Below are 16,470 nucleotides of genomic sequence, written 5' to 3' on the forward strand. Positions count from 1 at the left end.
GGATCTCTGTCCAGTATTAACATTGGTCAGAATTAACATCACCATGCTATGTTATCTGCACCAACAGAAACGCCTTCTTTCTGTTGATGTGATTGTGCCCCTTCCCTTTGTCATAAATTCCTGTTGCCTTTGTCTCTAAATCAGAACACTATTTGGGCTTCTGTCTGAATCAATACCTCCTGAATATCTTTGATTTCAAATACATGCATTTGTCTCTCACTTTAAAAGACCTTTTTATTCTTTGGTGTCTTCATTGCTGGTTTATGCCTTTGCTTGGTGGAACGAACACATCCTGAGTCATGAGAGGTAACGGTTTGAGATCTCGAAGGTCCGAAAATGTCTTTATTCGTTTGATTGATTCTAGGATAGGATCATTTCCTTTAGAATTTTAAACGTACTGCTGTATTGTCTTTGAATTTCCAGGGTTGCTGATGCGAAATTGGAAGCCATGTGCCCCCTGATGTTTTGTGCATGACTTGTTTCTTCCCTCTGGATTCTTGTGGGATCTTCCCTTTGTCTCCGGGTTCTAAAGTCTCAGGGTGACATTCGGGGGGACTCGTGGGAATTCATTCACTGTGCTGGCCCTGTCAACCTGGAAGTTCAATTTTTTTTGTTTTTTTTTGTTGTTGCTTTTCTTGAGTTATTTCTTTGATGATTTTTCTCCGTCATTCCACTGTCTTTTCCTTCTGGAAGTCATTATTCCCTTGTTGGGGCTCCTGGACAGCTTCTCTCATTTTTTTCTCCTTTCTGCCTCTTCAACTCTGTTTTCTGGACATTTCCTTAGCTTTTTTTATCTTCTAGTTCCCTTAGGTTTTTCGCTTTAGTGCATACTTCTGTTAACCCAAAAATAAAAAGGCCTTTTAAAATGAGAGGCAAACAAGCATTTATTTGAGATCAAAGATATTCAGGAGGTATTGATTCAGACAGAAGCCCAAATAGTGTTCCGATTTAGAGAGAAAGGCAATAGAAATTTATGACAAGAGGAAGGGGAGCAATCACATCAACAGAAAGAAGGCGTTTCTGTTGGTGCAGATAACATAGCATAGCGATGTTAATTCTGAACAATGTTTTTAATTTTCAGTTGGGTAGTCACCAGTCCAGTAGTCAGAATCACTGCGTTCTTGTTATCCTTGCAAACAGTTCTTTGGGACACAATGTTGCTTAGGCCCAGCCCAAAGGTTATTTTGCCCTAACATTCCAAAGATTTGAGATATAAGGCGTGCAAGGCATTTCCTCTGGGATGGCAGCTCCGGCTCCATCTTATAGTGGCTCCATTTGTTGTTGTTTTTTTTTTGGGGGGGGGCACTTTTAACGTGGAAGCTCTTGCTTTCCCCCTGGAGCGTTCCTTTTTCTAACATCCCATTCTTGTTTCACGGGTGTGAGTCCTCTCTTTGGGTTTCTGCTCCCCGGCCAGCTCTGTCTTGTCTTTAGTTGTGCTTTCCATGTATCCTTTCAGAGGCTTTCCCACGCTGGTAGGCCTTGGTCGTTTGCTTCGACTGAGAACAGGTCCCAGCTGTCCACCCAGAGCACCAAGCTGGGGTGGGAGGATTGGGCTCCTAAGGGCACCCTTAGGTCAAAATCCCTGATTCCTTTTCTCCTGGGCTAGGGGAATTGGGCCTGACTGGCAACCTTCCGGGAGCAAAGAATATAAACTTCATTTATTTGTACCATTTTCTGCTTTGACCCACCTCTCGCCTGGAACCTGTCTGATTTACTTCTCCAGGCACTTGGCGGGGCACACTCAGGGACTCAGCTGCTCTTTAACAAGGCCCCTAGTGTCACTTCCCCAACTTCTCAAGACACCAGATGCTGCCAAGGCCCGATCCCATGAGAGCTGTGGAGCCATATTTGCTTCTTGTCCCCACCACGTGCATCTGCCCACATCTGCCTAGCTTCTGCTTGTCAGGCTCCCAAATTGGCCTGCCCTTCCCCCCTCCTCCCTGTCACACTGGGTTTAAGCCTCTTAAAAGTCTCTGTACTTACTTTGGGCTGGGGACATGGCCGTCCACTAGGCTCGCCCCCGGCACTCTGCATGGTTCCCGTTCCATGTTCTTCCTCACCTTGAAGGAGGAAGGTGTGGGCTGGGATGCCTGGGTGCCTGCCCACCTCTGAGATATTTAACGTTGTGTGAGCACCTGTCACACACAAGTGACCCTCCCAGCTATGTCCAGCTCCAGGCACAGCTGGTGCCTGAGCCCCCACTTCTGCGCCTGGCTCTGCCTGGATTGCATTCCTTCCTCTTGCTCTGGCCCTCCGGGAGGCCAGGCCCTGACTGTGTCCCAGCTGCTGCCTGGATTGGGACCGCCTTCAGGGCCAGGACAGGCGAAGTTCCTGGTGCCCGTGCACCTGACCCCTGCCTGGGGACTTCTTGTCTCCTGGTCCTCGCTGGCAGGCCAGTCTTACATCCCGTGGCCTGTCATTTTTTGGTGCTTCTGACCCTGTGTCCTGCTGGTTCTGGGTGCCGTGCTTTCCCTGACCATTCCTGGGAGCCTTCTGCCATCTCGTAATACCTGACAGAAGGCCAGGGGACACTGGGCCGAGCTCCGAGTTCAGACCTGGGCTGGGTGGTGACCTCTGGGTGCTGGGCCTTGGGGGGGCAGGGCTTTAACAGCTGGTTCCTCCCAGGTCCTTCCTCAGATCCCCGTGAAGAGTGGTGGTCCCCATGGGGCAGGGATCCTCGGTGAGTGGCTGACCCCTCTTCCTGCCCCCACCCTGGGAGGCTCCTTGGGGACCTGTTGGCAGCCCCTCCCCTTCCAGATGCCTAACTGGGGTGGGAGTGTGGGATGGCAAGAGGGGCCAGGGTGGGGGGCCAGGCTGGAGCCTTCTTATCCCCTCCACCTAGGGGTGCACCTGGAGGGCCCTTTCATCAGCCGGGAAAAGCGAGGTGCACACCCTGAGGCCCACCTGCGCTCCTTTGAAGCCAACGCTTTCCACGATGTGTTGGCCACATATGGGCCCCTAGACAATGTCCGCATCGTGACACTGGCTCCGGAGCTGGATCGCAGCCATGAGGTGATCCAGGCACTAACAGCCCGTGGCATCTGTGTGTCCCTAGGTGAGGGGGTATGTCCCCAACTGAGGGGGTGGGTCCACCCAGGGGTCCTGGGCTGGGTGCAGAGTCGAGTCCGGGTCCCTATGCAGGGCACTCAGTGGCCGACCTGCAGGCCGCGGAGGAAGCCGTGCAGAGCGGGGCCACCTTCATCACCCACCTCTTCAATGCCATGCTGCCTGTGAGTGCTGCCCCAGCTCTGGGGACGGCGGGCGGGCGTGGGGGCTCCTGCTGTGGCTCAGCTGCCCCCCTCCTGGCTCTGCCCAGTTCCACCACCGTGACCCGGGCATTGTGGGGCTCCTGACCAGTGACCGGCTGCCCCCAGGCCGCCACATCTTCTACGGAATGATCTCTGATGGTACACACACCAACCCTGCTGCCCTGCGCATCGCCCACCGGGCCCATCCCCAGGGTAAGCAGCTGGGCGGGGCAGGGGCAGGTAGGAGGACCAGGCGTAGCAGGTCCTGAGGCCTCTCCCCTCCACGCCCCTAGGGCTGGTGTTGGTCACCGACGCAGTCCCTGCCCTGGGTTTGGGCAATGGCCGTCACACGCTGGGGCAGCAGGAGGTGGAGGTGAATGGGCTGACGGCCTACGTGGCAGGTGAGTGACCCCATCCCCACTGAGTGCCCATGTGAGAAGAGCCCTTCAATCCCTCTGGTGCAATGCAAGAACCTGGGTGTCCCCTGCCAACCCACTTGTCCCCCCACCCCCCTACCCAATGTGCTTGGCGGCCTCTGGCCCCTGCAGAATCTACTCTCCGCTTTCAAGGTACCAAGACACTGAGTGGCAGCATAGCCCCAATGGATGTCTGCGTCCGGCATTTCCTGCAGGCCACAGGTCAGCGAGGTTGGGGGGTGGAGGCTGCATCTGGGAGAGGATGGAGGGAAGAGTGGGGACCACAAGGGTCCTGCACCCACATCCCTCATCTGTCATGTCTGGTAGGGTTCCCAAGGGATGGGCACCGGGAATGTAGTCAAGGCCCCACCCGCAGGGAGTTCACAGCAGGGGGAGAGGACGGCAAGCAAGCAGATGGCTGCAACCCAGGGTGACAGGCACTGAAGCCACGACACCCAAGAGAAGGGCCTTCACCCCAAATGAGGGTAGGGCCTGTGGGATGGCAGGACTTGGCAGGTGCAGAGCTGTGGGGAGGCGAGGGGGGCCAGAGCAGCAATCTAAGCTCTGGGGTCAGGCTGTGCGGGACCCTCTCTGGGGGGTCTGTATGTTCTAGGGGAGGTGGGTGGGGCTGTCTGGTAGAAGCTGTGGTTGGTGAGGCCCCCTGGGACTCTTGGCAGTATACCAGGGCTGGGATGTTGCGCTGGGGGTTGGGGGGCACCAGGGTCCAAGGTGCTGTTTAGAGCAGCAAGGAGACAGACTGGGAGGCAGAAGATGGCTGTGGCCTGGCCTGGGGGGTGATGCAAGAGACAGAAAGAATTGGATTTGGTCATTTGACTTCTTGGTAGGAGGCAGAGGCAGAGACCTGAGTACCAGGTGGCCTCATGGATGCCCTGGGTACTACTTTCTTCTGGGGTGCTCTCCCTGGAACTCAGGAAGAGGAGGGGGCCATGGAAATTTGGGTCCAGAGGGTCCCTGCAGGGCCTGGATGGGTGAGTGGCCAGGAAGAGTGGAAATGGGGGCAAGGGGAGGCCTTGTCAGCCTGCTGCAGAGTCCTAGGGTGTGTTCTCTCTGCCTGCACTCCATGCCTAGGACCTGGAGCTCTGGGGCCATGGGGGTGGGGCGAGGATGGTGCTGGCAGAGCCAGCTAGGGGTTAAAGATGGTCACCCAGCTGTGTCCCCTGAGCAGGCTGCAGTGTGGAGGCAGCCTTGGAGGCTGCATCTCTGCACCCCGCCCAGCTGCTGGGACTGGAGAAGCGCAAGGGGACCCTGGACTTCGGGGCTGATGCAGGTCAGGGTCTGAATTGGGGGCGCCCAGGCAGCCTGAAGACTCGAGAGTTCTTGGGGGGCCTGGGACAGGGTCAGGATGGGCACATGGGTAGGATCTTCCCCACACCCAGGCGGCCTTACCTGGCCACCAGCCTCAGCCTAGCCCCGCGTTCCCATCACGCCAGGCTCCCTGGCATCTGAGACAAAGCCAGGCAAGGGGCTGCTGGGACCTTTGTTCTTTGTCTCCTATTGCCAAGAGTCTTATTTCCAGGGCCTCAGTTAATCTGGGCTGGGTCGGGACATTCTACACAAGTGTGCCCGAGGCCTTGGTTTCCCCACCAGCCTGAGGGTGGGGGTGAGCTTGGGGGCAGCCCCGCCCCTGCCTCCTGCTCACAGCCCACCTCTGACCCAGACTTCGTGGTGCTCGATGACTCCCTCCACGTCCAGGCCACCTACATCTCAGGCGAGTTGGTGTGGCAGGCAGAGGAGGCCAAGCAGTGACCAAGGACCACACCTGGAGAGGATGCATAGACCCACCTGGACACTGTCAGGGCTGGGCCATCAAGGAGCTGGTCTCTGGGAGCCCTGTCCCAGGCGGACAGCCTTGACCCCAGAGGCAGCCAGCTTAGATAAACCGTGTGCCCTGCCCAGGACTGCCCTGGTCTCCGAGTTTTGCTTCAAAGCAGACATGTGCTGTTTCTACCATAACCCTGGTGGCCCTCCTGGGGGTGGGGGATATGTGTGCCTTAAGGTTGACAGTGGCTGGACTCCAGCTCAGCCAGGCCTTGCCAGGCTTTGTGGGGTCCAGTGGAGGCGACGATAGGGCCACTTTCTGTTAGGATGCAGACCCACAGGCAAATGTGCCTTTTGGATACAAATGGAGAGCAGGAGGGGGGAAGCCACAGACTGTAGGTTGGAAAGCCAAAGCCGGCAAAGGGGTTGGTTTAGGGACAGTTAGTGTAGATGACTTCAGGAGTTTGCCTGTCGAGGCTGAGGGAAAGGATACACTCTGAAATTTTAAACAAGAGAGAATTGATCGTGGAGACAAGATGGGCAGGGAAGGACCTCAGGTGGGCACTGCAGAGGTTTGGTGTCCTTGCTCTCTGCACCCCTGAGTTGTGCAGGACCTAGGCACAGCGCCTGGCACTCTGCTCTGACCTTCGGGAGAAGCCACATTGGTCTCGGGACCCCAGGTTGCCCAGCTCTGAGTGCAGGAGGCAGTGGTGGGAGGGCCCCTGAGCTGTCCCCAGCCGCTGTCCGTGGCCTGCCCGACCTGCCCAGCCCTAATCCCACCTCTGAATTCTTGGGATCATCAAGGCTCCATTTCTTCTAGTGTCTTTTCCGAACAGCCCATCTCCTGACTCTACTCCCAGGGGGTCACAATGAACCCTCCTGCACTCCAGTGTTTGCATGGCTGTAGGTGACCCTGCCTGGTGCTGTTGAGCAGTTCGTGGTCACGAGTGTCCTGTACCCTGCAGCTGGGCCCTACCTTCCGAGTTTCCTTGGCCCTGGTAAAGGTCCCTGGGAGGGGGCAGATGAGCTGGGCTAATAGGTTAGAAGCTGAGCAGAGATTGGCAGGCCTTGTCCTCGTGCCCTACGGGTGTTTCCTTCCATTCACCTGCCAAAAATCCAAAGGGTGTCCTGTGTATTACCCATATTTCTCAGATGCAGAAACTGGGGCACTAAGTCCCAGAGCTGATGAGCACCAGGGCCGGCATCTGGCCTGGCCAATCCCTGCAGCCTCCTTAGAGCTGTCACCAAGGCCTCTCTGGGTGGAGACTCCTGGAGAGTCTAGTGAGATGGTAGCCAGCCAGGTGACACAAGAGTTAACCTGAGCCAGCACTGACTTTAAAGAAAGCACTTCAGGTGAAGGGACCCGCCCCACAAAGGCCAGGGCAGGGCTTAGTGTGTTGGAGGAACAGATCCAATGGCCACTGGGAATGGAGGATGGGCGCTGCGCCCTGTAGCTGTGGTGCAAGTTTGGATTTTATTTGAGGTGTGGGGTCAGTGACTGGAGGGTCTTCTTTTATCAATTGTGATAAAACACACGTAATAGTCACAGTGTTTTACAATTTTAAAGTGTACAGGTCGGTGACATTAAGTGCATTCACCTTGTGCAACCATCGCCACCATCTCCAGAACATTTTCATCACCCCAAACTGAAACTGCACCCCATGAAACACTAACCCACACTTCCCCTCTACACTTCTCCCAGCCCTGGCACTGGCCTGTCCACATTGTTTCTGAGTCTGAGGCTGCCATTTTAAGTGTGCCTTTGGGTTGCTAGGGGGTAGCAAGGACACCCTGAGGGGCTTGCTGTGGGGTGGCAGTCGTGCCAAAGCCAAGTGAAGTGAGGGGACAGGCTTACCTTAGTGTGGGTGTGGACTGGGGGGCAGGGGAGGTGACTTTCACTGAGATGGAAAGGCTGGGGAGGTGACCTGGCATGCTCCCAGCATTTCCATGGCATGTTTAGTATTGTGCATGAGTAGGAGGACTTGAGGGCCTAATATTAGTCAGACTCTGGCACAGGGACAGGTTGTGGCCTCAGGAACAATGCGTCACAACTCCAGGTTGGGCCAGGGCTACCTGGGAGCTAGGAGGCTTCCACGTAGCTCGACATGCTGGTTCCGCTCCCAGCGCTGGAGCGCGGTTGGGGGCGTGTCCCTTCGAAGCCTCGGGCTCCTAACCTACAATAGATGAAGGACCTCGTAGGCTCCTAGCGCACCGGGGACATTGCGGGGGAAGATGCAGTCATTCCCGGAGAGGTTCTGGGTGGCCCAGGCCAGAGAAGCCGGCCTGAGAATGGGGGACAGATGGTATCAACCACACAGAGACTTCAACAGCGACCACGCCCCAAACGAGCTGGGCTCGAGCAGCGGGCCATTTGCAATGAATCCCGTCTGACCTGCTTCGCTGCACCCCCTGCCTGCGCCCAGGGGCCGGGTCTACGCGGACCGGCACGTCAGGGATGGGGTGCCCCAGTCAAAATGAAGCGGAGCTCTGCCAGGGCCAATCAGGATCCCTATGCAGAGGGATGCGCTGCGGTAAAACAGTAGGGGCTTGCGTCACCCTCTGACCTCGGTTAAGTGCAGACCAGCAGCCAGGAGCCCGAGACTGCATGGAGGCTTGGGAGAGGCGCAGGCCCAATACGCGTGCCACCGTGCCCTGCAGACCCCACAGCGCCTAGCGGCCCTGCCCCACCGAAACCCTGAGAACCCCCCTGCGCCTCAACCCTCTCTGTGCCCCTCTGTGCCACTCTTCCTTCCCTGGCTCCCAACTCCACTACTATTAATAGCTTGATGTGGGTCCTTCCAACCGGATCCAGCACTTTTTCCCACAATTTGTCTTGGCTTGTTTTATAAACTGAGATGGCACTTTTGATGTTGTTTCCCCATTTATTATTTCTCAGTTGAACAACATGAAGTGGAGAGCTTCCCAGGTGGGGACACATGGGTCTGTCTCACTATTTTAACAAGGCGCCCAGTATTATCTAAGATGGGTGTTCCTAACTTAATAACCGCTTCCCACTACACACAGTTAGGTTCCTCCCACCCCTACCCCAGCTGCTACTGGGTTCCCCACCCACAGGAACCATGAGATAATGTTTTATGCCTTTAAGTTTTGTGATAACGTGCTACACAGTGCTAGATAACTAATAACACTAGCTGTGTGACATTAGGCAAATCCCAAAGCCTCTGAACCCCGTTTCTGCCCTTGTGCCATGAAGGTTATAGAAGTGACTGAGAAAGAGCTCAGGCCAGGTGCAAGCTATGAGGCTGGTTTACAGAGAGTACTCCACACACATAGGCCGTGTATGTAAGGCAGCCTTCCAGCCCNCAGCTTGGGCCAGTGAAGCAACATCCTCCACAACTAGACTGAAGAACAAAACAACAGCAACTTGTCTGTTCCCCTTCCCCCAATTCCCCAATAAAATATATTTTTTAAAAAAAAGAAAATCCTAAAGCTGTTCTGTGGGATTCATAGAATGTGGCAGAGGAGTTGCTGTATCGCTTCTGAGGTTAGGTGTTAAGTCTCCGCAGCTTCCATCTTGGGTATGCTCTTTCTCTTGAAACATTAACTCTGGAAAAAGCCAGCACTATGACATGAAGACAGCCAGACAGCCCTGTGGAGAGGCCAACCTGGTGAGGAACTGAGGCCTCCACTAAAAGCTGAGTAAATCAACCATCTTGGAAGTGGATCCTCCAGCTCCAGTAAAGCAGTTAGATGGCTCAGTCCTGGCCACCATCTTGACTGCAACCTCATGAGAGTCCTTGGGCCAGAACTGTCCTAACTGTTCCTGGATTCCTGACACACAGGGACCATGGGATAATAAATGTTTTACGCCTTTACGTTTTGTGATAACATTGTACACAGTGCTAGATAACTAATAACACTAGCTGTGTGACATTAGGCAAATCCCAAAGCCTCTGAACCCCATTTCCACCCTTGTGCCATGAAGGTTATAGAAGTGACTAAGAAAGAGCTCAGGCCAGGTGCAAGCTCAGAGGCTGGTTTGCAGAGAGTACTCCACACACATAGGCCGTGTATGTAAGGCAGCCTTCCAGCCCATCCCAGGGTAGCAATGGTCATACTTCGGCCCCTCCCTGGGCGGAACGTGACCTCACAATGTCAGGCCAAGCCATTGCACTGTTGGCTTGAGATCACCCTTCTGCCAGGGACAGAGGCTCTGGGCACAAAGGCACAGAGAAGAGCTGGGGGCTGTCCTCTTTCCTCCAGCCAGGGTACCAAAGAACTGTGCTGGGCTAGGTGAGTCCATCACCCCTCCTGCCCACTGTCCTGGGAGGGGCAGCCAGATCCAATCCATGGAGCGGGTGCCCTGCTTCTCCACAAAGGAGAAGAGCTACCCAGCCTGGCCTGGCTTGGGCTTTGCACACTGGTTGCCACTAAGGCCCGGTGAGAACTGAGAACTGTCCTTCCTCTTTCATCTGCCCCTCCCTGCCCTGCCCCTGCTGCCTGCTCAGCTGTCTTCTTCAGGTCCACAGCTCCCCCCTCTCCCTTCACCCTTACCCTGAGGCTACCTGAGACCCAGTTGTCTCCACGTGTGGCTCCAGGGAGCTCTAACGTTCACCATGTTCATTTTCCTCAAGTTTTTTGCCCTCCTTGTTCTCTTTGACTTACTCAAGCACTACATGTCTCTGCTTTGATGTAATAGACTAACTAAAAAAAGTTAAAGAACCCAGTTCATATTCTGCAATTTGCTGCTTTGCCTTCACTCTCCTCTGTAAGCTTTGCCCTATTCTTTTCAGTAGAATTCTCCAGCACGGATGTACCAGAATTTATTTTACCATTCTCGTTGATAAATATTTTGGTGGTTTCTTTTTTCTTTTTGTGTCACATTAAAGCTGTGCTGTCACAAAGATCCTTGCACAGCTTCACATTCATGAGTGAGAGCTTCTTAGAATTTCTACAAAGAAGATATACTCATTTTATTAATTTACTTGCATCAATGGTGAAGAGGCCAAATAGTTCTAAAAAGGCTTGTAATGAAAAATAGTGGCCCCTGCCTCATCTTTCCCTATTGATACCCCTCTTACTACTGGTTTCAGTGTTCTTCCTGTGATTTATGTCCATCTTTCTAAATAATATCTTTCTACTCTAGGTTGGCTCATCACTTGTAGTCATTATGATTACCTTTCCGTTAAAAGAGGTGAGGATTCAGCTCTCTCATACCCTCCTCCCTCCCTGAGTCCTGCTGAGGTGGAGTATAATTACTGATTGAATCAGTGCATCTGTATTATGACTGTAAATATGACTCAGCTGAGATGAGTGAGATGCCTAGTGAACTGTGTTTGTGCTTCCTTCGTGGTATGGCTGGTTTTTACAGGTTTTCCTCATTTCTGTCAGCTTCTTAATTCAATTTTTTATGTGGTGAAACCCACCAGAGAATCTACCATTTTCAGTATTTTTCTGGAGCCCTCTGAAGCCTGATCCCCTTGGGCCTGTGTCCTCCCCATTCTTATCGTGGGATTTCTCCTCATTAACCATTTAAAATTGCACCTCCTTGCCTGGCTGGCACTCTTGAATTCCCACTTACCTGATTTTCGTTCGCTCCCACAGCACTTATTACCTTCTAACACCCATAAGGTTTGTTTACTTTGCTTACCATTCCCCATACCTCAACCAACACTCAGTGGGATCGGAGTTCCACCAGGGCAGAGATTTTTGTGTTTTGTCACCAATGAATCGCCAATGTCTAGCATAGTGCTTAGCATGGAGGGGAGGCTCAATACGTATTTGTGGATGGACAAATCCTGGGACTTCCCTTCATCACCTTCCTGTGTGTTCTGTTTCTTACGGTTTCCTGGGGTCCCATCACTTCTCTCTTGGTTTATTTCCTCATTTGGTGGAGCACATCTTTCATTAACTTTCTGAGAAAAGGTGCTTTTGAGATATATATTTTTAGACTATAGCTACGTATATATTTACACTATAGCTATGTATATATGTACACTTGCATTTAGTGTACAGGCAGGCAGATTTCTTCACATGTAAGATGGTAATCAATATTGAGTATTTCATAAGGTTGTAATGAGAAGATAAATCATACAAAGTGGTTAGCATTCTTTGAGGACAGATTATTATTACTTTGCAAGGACTAAAATAAATATAAAATAAGGATTGTTGGGAGGGAGTTGAGTACAGTGGCCAAGAGAAGGGTATCATCAGCCTTGGTCAGGGCTGGTTTGGAGTCCTGTGCTCTGTGACCTAGTAACTGTATGGCTGAGAGTAGTTAAGTCACTGAAGCCTCAGTTCCTCATGTAAACAATGGAAATGGTCATAGTACCTACTCTTTATACATAGCAGGGGTTATTAAGGTAGGTTAATGTTCCCCAATGTCGGATGCTGCTTGGTATGGTGGCAAGAGCTCATATGTTCCTTGAGCTTGACTTTGTGTCCATAGAAGGTGAGAGTGTCTGGAGTGGGGCAATGGGCGATTGGCAGCATGTATCAAAAGTCCTGAGAGGGACACCTGCTCTTAGACCCTGCAGTTCCATCTGCTAAGAATGTATCTTAAGGAAATAAGTAAGGGTGCACCTGGATTTAAGTGCAGGGCCTTGTTTATGGGGAAAATTTCCAGGAAACACTTCAGTATCAGTTAGGAGGGAGCTGGACCAATACAAGGACCTAAAAACTATAGGCTTCCTCCAGTGGAGTCCTCTGTGCCCTTACAAGGTGCCTGATGACAATCAGATGTCAGGAGAGCATACAGGATACACAACAATACATTGTTAAGTGAAAAAAGTGAGTATCAAAGCAGCATGAACCCTTTTGGGGGACAGAGATTACTCTTGCCTTTTTATTGTTTTTAAAGGTAAGTAAATGTGCAGAGGAGTGGAAGGCTGGAGTGTCAACCTTCCTCTATAGCCTAATGGTCCAAGTACAGCCTCTGGAATGTGGGTATGGAGATCCTGGTTCTGGCACGGACAAGACCCAGGACAAGTTACAGAACTGTGCTAGGTTTCAGCTTCCTCATCTGAAAAGTTGGGCAACAATAGCTGAGATGCTTGTTGAGAGTAAGTGAGATTAGGCAGGAAAATTCCATACCAAGAGCAAGTGCTGAGTAAATGGTAGGGGCTATCACTGCTATCTGACAATTAAGTGTGGCGAGTGGGAGAAACAGTTCATTTATTTTATTGCTACTTTTTAAAAAAATTTTTATTGGGGAATTGGGGGAGGGGAACAGCGTTGGGGAGTCCGGGGAGGGGAAGAGACAAGTTACTGTCCTTTTGTTCTTCAGTCTAGTTGTGGAGGACATGGTATCCACTGGCCCATGTTGGTATTATCATTGCACTCTTCCCGGGTGAGGCAGTTGCTCGCCGGAAATTGAACAGCTGTTCACAGTGGCTCAGGGCAGCTCACTCCCACTGCCGGCCATCCCCACTGCAGCCCAGCTCCAGGTCGAGCTGTTGTTCACCATCTTAGTTGTAGAGGGAGCAGCAGTGTCACTGGCCCTCATGTGGGATCCGAACTGGGGCCCTGCTGCTCAGAGCTGGCGTCCCAAGCCAACTCCTAACCAATGCGCCACTTGGCCGGCCCTACTGCTACTTCTTTATTGTCTAAATTGTTATTGTTAAACATAAATATTTCTGTTCAAAATAGAATAAAAAGTTATTTAAAAGTAGCAAACCTTCAGGTAACAAAGATGATTCTAGTTTTGTCTAAAAAAAAAAAAATCAGCACAACAAAAATGTACTTAATGCCACTATAGGGGTTAAGGTGGTAAATTCTGTGTATTTTACCAGAATTAAAAACCCAACACCACCACTATCACAATCAACAACAACTACCAAAAAAATTCAACATCATCATCATCAAATGCAAAAAAAAAAAAAAAAAAAAAGTTGTGGAGGTGTCCCTGAGACTATTAGGCGGGGATGAGATGGGAATGTTTTCTGCCCTATAAATAAGACTTGATACCTTAAATTTCTTACCGTGAACACTTCTTAGTTTTGTAACTAATAAAGCTTGGTCTCTAGGTGTTCACGTTCACCAGTTCCCAGTTCGAGCGGCGGTCCAAGCGGCAGGTTGGAGCCTAGCACCTTCTGCTTCGGGTGTGACCTTGGTCGGCCTCCGGCCACTGCGTGCCTCAGTTTCCCGGTTAGGGAACCTGGGATGACAGCTCACACCCTCTACCGCCCGGCCCCGCCCGGCGGCCCTAGGATTGGCTCTCAAGAGGACTCCAACACACAGTCGGAGGGCTCCAACCGTGGGACCCCAGCCCGGAAATGCCGCTTGAGAGCGCTCGCGGTATCACAGTGCGTGGTAGAGCGACGGCGCATTCGGCCAATGGGAGAGGGCGGTGGCGGGAGCGCGGCGGAAGTCCCGACCTGCGTCGGACAGGAGCTGGATGACGCCAGACTGCGACCGGCGGGGCGGGCGCAGGAAGAAGGCGGCCGCCGCTGGGGCTCCGCCGCCGGGAAGGCTCTGAAGAGTTGCAGAGGCGCGAAACGCTGCGGAGGAGATGCCTTGAGCCGAAGCGGGGACGGTGGCCAGGACCACCAGGCAGCTGGCAAATGCGCGACGGCCACAGGAGCGTGCCAGCCCCTCAGCCATCCGAGTGCGACAGCAGCAGGCGCCCGGCGAGGCGGAACGGCCCCGGCGGCGCCTCACTTGTGGCCGGGCGGCCAGGGCGAGGACCGCAAGCGCGGTGCGGACCCGGTATGGTGGGCTCGGCCCGGCGGGGTCGCTGACAGGCGCGCGGAGGACCGGGAAGGCTGGGGAGGTGTCACCGGCATGTGGCGGTGGAAATGTTTGGAAAGTTTGTTGGCGCAGCGCGGCCTGGAGCGGAGCCACCGGGGTTACCTTTCGTTCTGTTTACGGAGGAACCTCCCTGAGCCTTCACCTGTAACCGTGTCCCTATGCCTCCGCCCGCAGCAAAGCCGGCGGTTCCAGCTGTTGCTCAAAGCACCTGATGCTCCCGGCCCTTCGAATTCCCGATTAGCGTGGAGTCTGAGACACTCCTTTCCCGACCCCGGCGGTGCTTTTCCCGCCTTGAGGCTCCGATGGGGCACAGGCGTCTGTGTTATGGGAAGCCCCTGGGAGGCTGAGGGAAAAGGGAGCGTGACAGGGAGGAGAGATTTTAGGAGAAAGGAAAGAAAGAAAAGCACTTGTTTCGTTAAATATTTTGCTAAAAGTATCGCTATTGTTTTTATGTTTTTCCTCAGTTAAGTTCTGGACTTTTGGGAAGACACCTTGTAAGGGAATGTGAAATAGGTGATAGAAGCTTGCAAAGTTTGGTTCAAAAGTCAAATCCCTTCAATGAAGGAAGAACCATGAAATATACTTGACGGCATTATTTTGGGGGGCGTCATGAGCCCCTTTGAGAATCTGATGGAAGGTATGAATCCTCTCCTGAGAATAATGCACAGCTACACCGAATCGAACCTTCTGCATCTCACCTGTGAACTTCACGTTAAGAACTCAGTTTGTAGAGATGGATGATAATCAAAGTCTAAGAGGAGGAAGACCTGTTCAATTGAGAAGAATGGTGAAAGGCAAAAGGAATGTCATTGTCTACTGCGACATGTGTGACTGTACCCTGGGGTGCCCGGGCTGATACGCAAAAACACGAATTAGGAGGCTTGGCGAACATCAGTGGAGGCTTAAGCTCACGATAATCCTGGATGTTTGTAAAATGAACTTTCGCACAGAGACGCTTTTGCAATGCAAGGTGTGTACTTTGATGGCATCCATTGGAAGAGGAAAAGAGCACGCTTTCTCATGGTCTTGGTGGTTCCACATGATGGACATTTGACATCTGGAATTTACTTTGCATGAGGCAGCTATTTAGTGCAAAAACACTGGACTCCAATGAGAAAAAACGAATTATAGACTAAAGGTTAGACCTCCCGTCAGGAAGTGAGGGAAACGAGGTTTGTGTGTCTTGAGCTAATTTCCTCCACATATATGCGTGTGAGAATATGCCACATTTCCCATCAATAATGGCAGAGATGCTCCCAATATTGGGTTTTTCACCTGAGGACAGATAGATTTGCAAGGGAGTTTGCGTTTCAAGTCTGGGATTATACAGTGGCACTGGATGAAAATTCCCAGTCCCAATGCTTAATGTCCCCATGTCTTCAAGTGTGTACAGCCAACAGGGGGCAGTAGGAGCTGTGAAGTCTGGAATTGGCTAGCCCAGCTCCCCACTCAGGTGGGCCAGAGGCTGTAGTACCACTGATTGAGCACTGCCTTCAGGCAGTCGCTTGGCTAGATAGCTCCCACTTGTTCCTTGGCTTCTGTCAACAGTGTTGTAAGTGTTCCTATTTGACAGGTGTGGAAACAGGTGCAGAGAGACTAAGTACCTGCTTGGTAGAGTGCATGTGAGTGATGGCGGAGTCCTGGGTGCCACCCTGCCCCTCACAGGAGCAATGCCCGGAGGGAGGGTCTTCTGGGCAGCTTCTTGCAGACTGGGTTTAAGGAAGTCCTGGGTGTCACTGCCCAGGACGTCTTCCCGGGGGTTGCGCCTGAAAGTCCTGACTGTGTTGGAGGCAGGAGGGCCGTGTTCCCATGGACGGACAGCACGCTTATTTATTTCTTTGGGCAGATGGCTGAACTCTGTGACCCCTGGAGCCTGTTTGAGCCTCACGCTGTCAGAAAGCAGCTGTTTGGAAAGAGGCGCTGGTTCATCCTGATTCGAGGGCTGACATCCTGAATGGGTGAGGCTTGAATCCTCCCTTTGGAGAACAGAACTGTGCAATGATTTTGTTAAGGGTAAAATTGGCGATTAGGCAGAGTGGCTCCCTGCAACTTGAGCGTGGCCATGTGTTTGCAAAGGTGGCTGGCTCCACATGCTGGAAGGGGGTGGGGAAGGTGGAGAACATGGAAAGAAGGGGGTTCTGATTTTCGCTGTCCCTTAGGGTAGCTCCTCCTCATGTGGCCTCGTGTAGCGTGATGTATTTCTGTCCCCGTGTCTCCCCTACAGCAGTTACTGAGCTGAGTTCAGAGCTGGCGAGGTGAGGTCCCCAAGCTTGGAGCTGGAAGTGTAGGTTTGTTCTCTGCTTTGACATGGCTTTCAC

General features: G+C 52.5%; 1 protein-coding gene across 8 annotated transcripts in view; it reads left to right on the forward strand.

Moving 5' to 3' along the window:
• The window catches only part of AMDHD2 (amidohydrolase domain containing 2), a 28,987-nt gene that overhangs the window by 3,488 nt on the left and 9,029 nt on the right, over window positions 1-16,470 (forward strand). For 2 of the 8 annotated variants that reach the window (XR_002124697.1, XR_002124698.1), the window contains exons 4-12: window positions 2,626-2,680; window positions 2,843-3,055; window positions 3,142-3,230; window positions 3,317-3,461; window positions 3,542-3,649; window positions 3,818-3,886; window positions 13,429-14,110; window positions 14,617-15,774; window positions 15,999-16,110. Coding sequence is in view for 3 of the 8 variants with exons in the window: in XM_019648662.1 (XP_019504207.1) it covers window positions 2,626-2,680; window positions 2,843-3,055; window positions 3,142-3,230; window positions 3,317-3,461; window positions 3,542-3,649; window positions 3,818-3,886; window positions 4,851-4,952; window positions 5,343-5,431 (870 nt within the window). In the remaining 5 variants the exon portion in view is untranslated. Of the gene's footprint in view, window positions 1-2,625; window positions 2,681-2,842; window positions 3,056-3,141; window positions 3,231-3,316; window positions 3,462-3,541; window positions 3,650-3,817; window positions 3,887-3,991; window positions 4,150-4,850; window positions 4,953-5,342; window positions 8,310-13,428; window positions 14,111-14,616; window positions 15,775-15,998; window positions 16,111-16,470 lie in introns of those variants that run through there. The other 6 variants (XR_002124699.1, XR_002124700.1, XM_019648662.1 and 3 more) reach the window with 4 other exon arrangements.

The sequence above is a fragment of the Hipposideros armiger genome, unplaced genomic scaffold (assembly GCF_001890085.2).
Source record: "Hipposideros armiger isolate ML-2016 unplaced genomic scaffold, ASM189008v1 scaffold_126, whole genome shotgun sequence".
Taxonomy (NCBI): domain Eukaryota; kingdom Metazoa; phylum Chordata; class Mammalia; order Chiroptera; family Hipposideridae; genus Hipposideros; species Hipposideros armiger.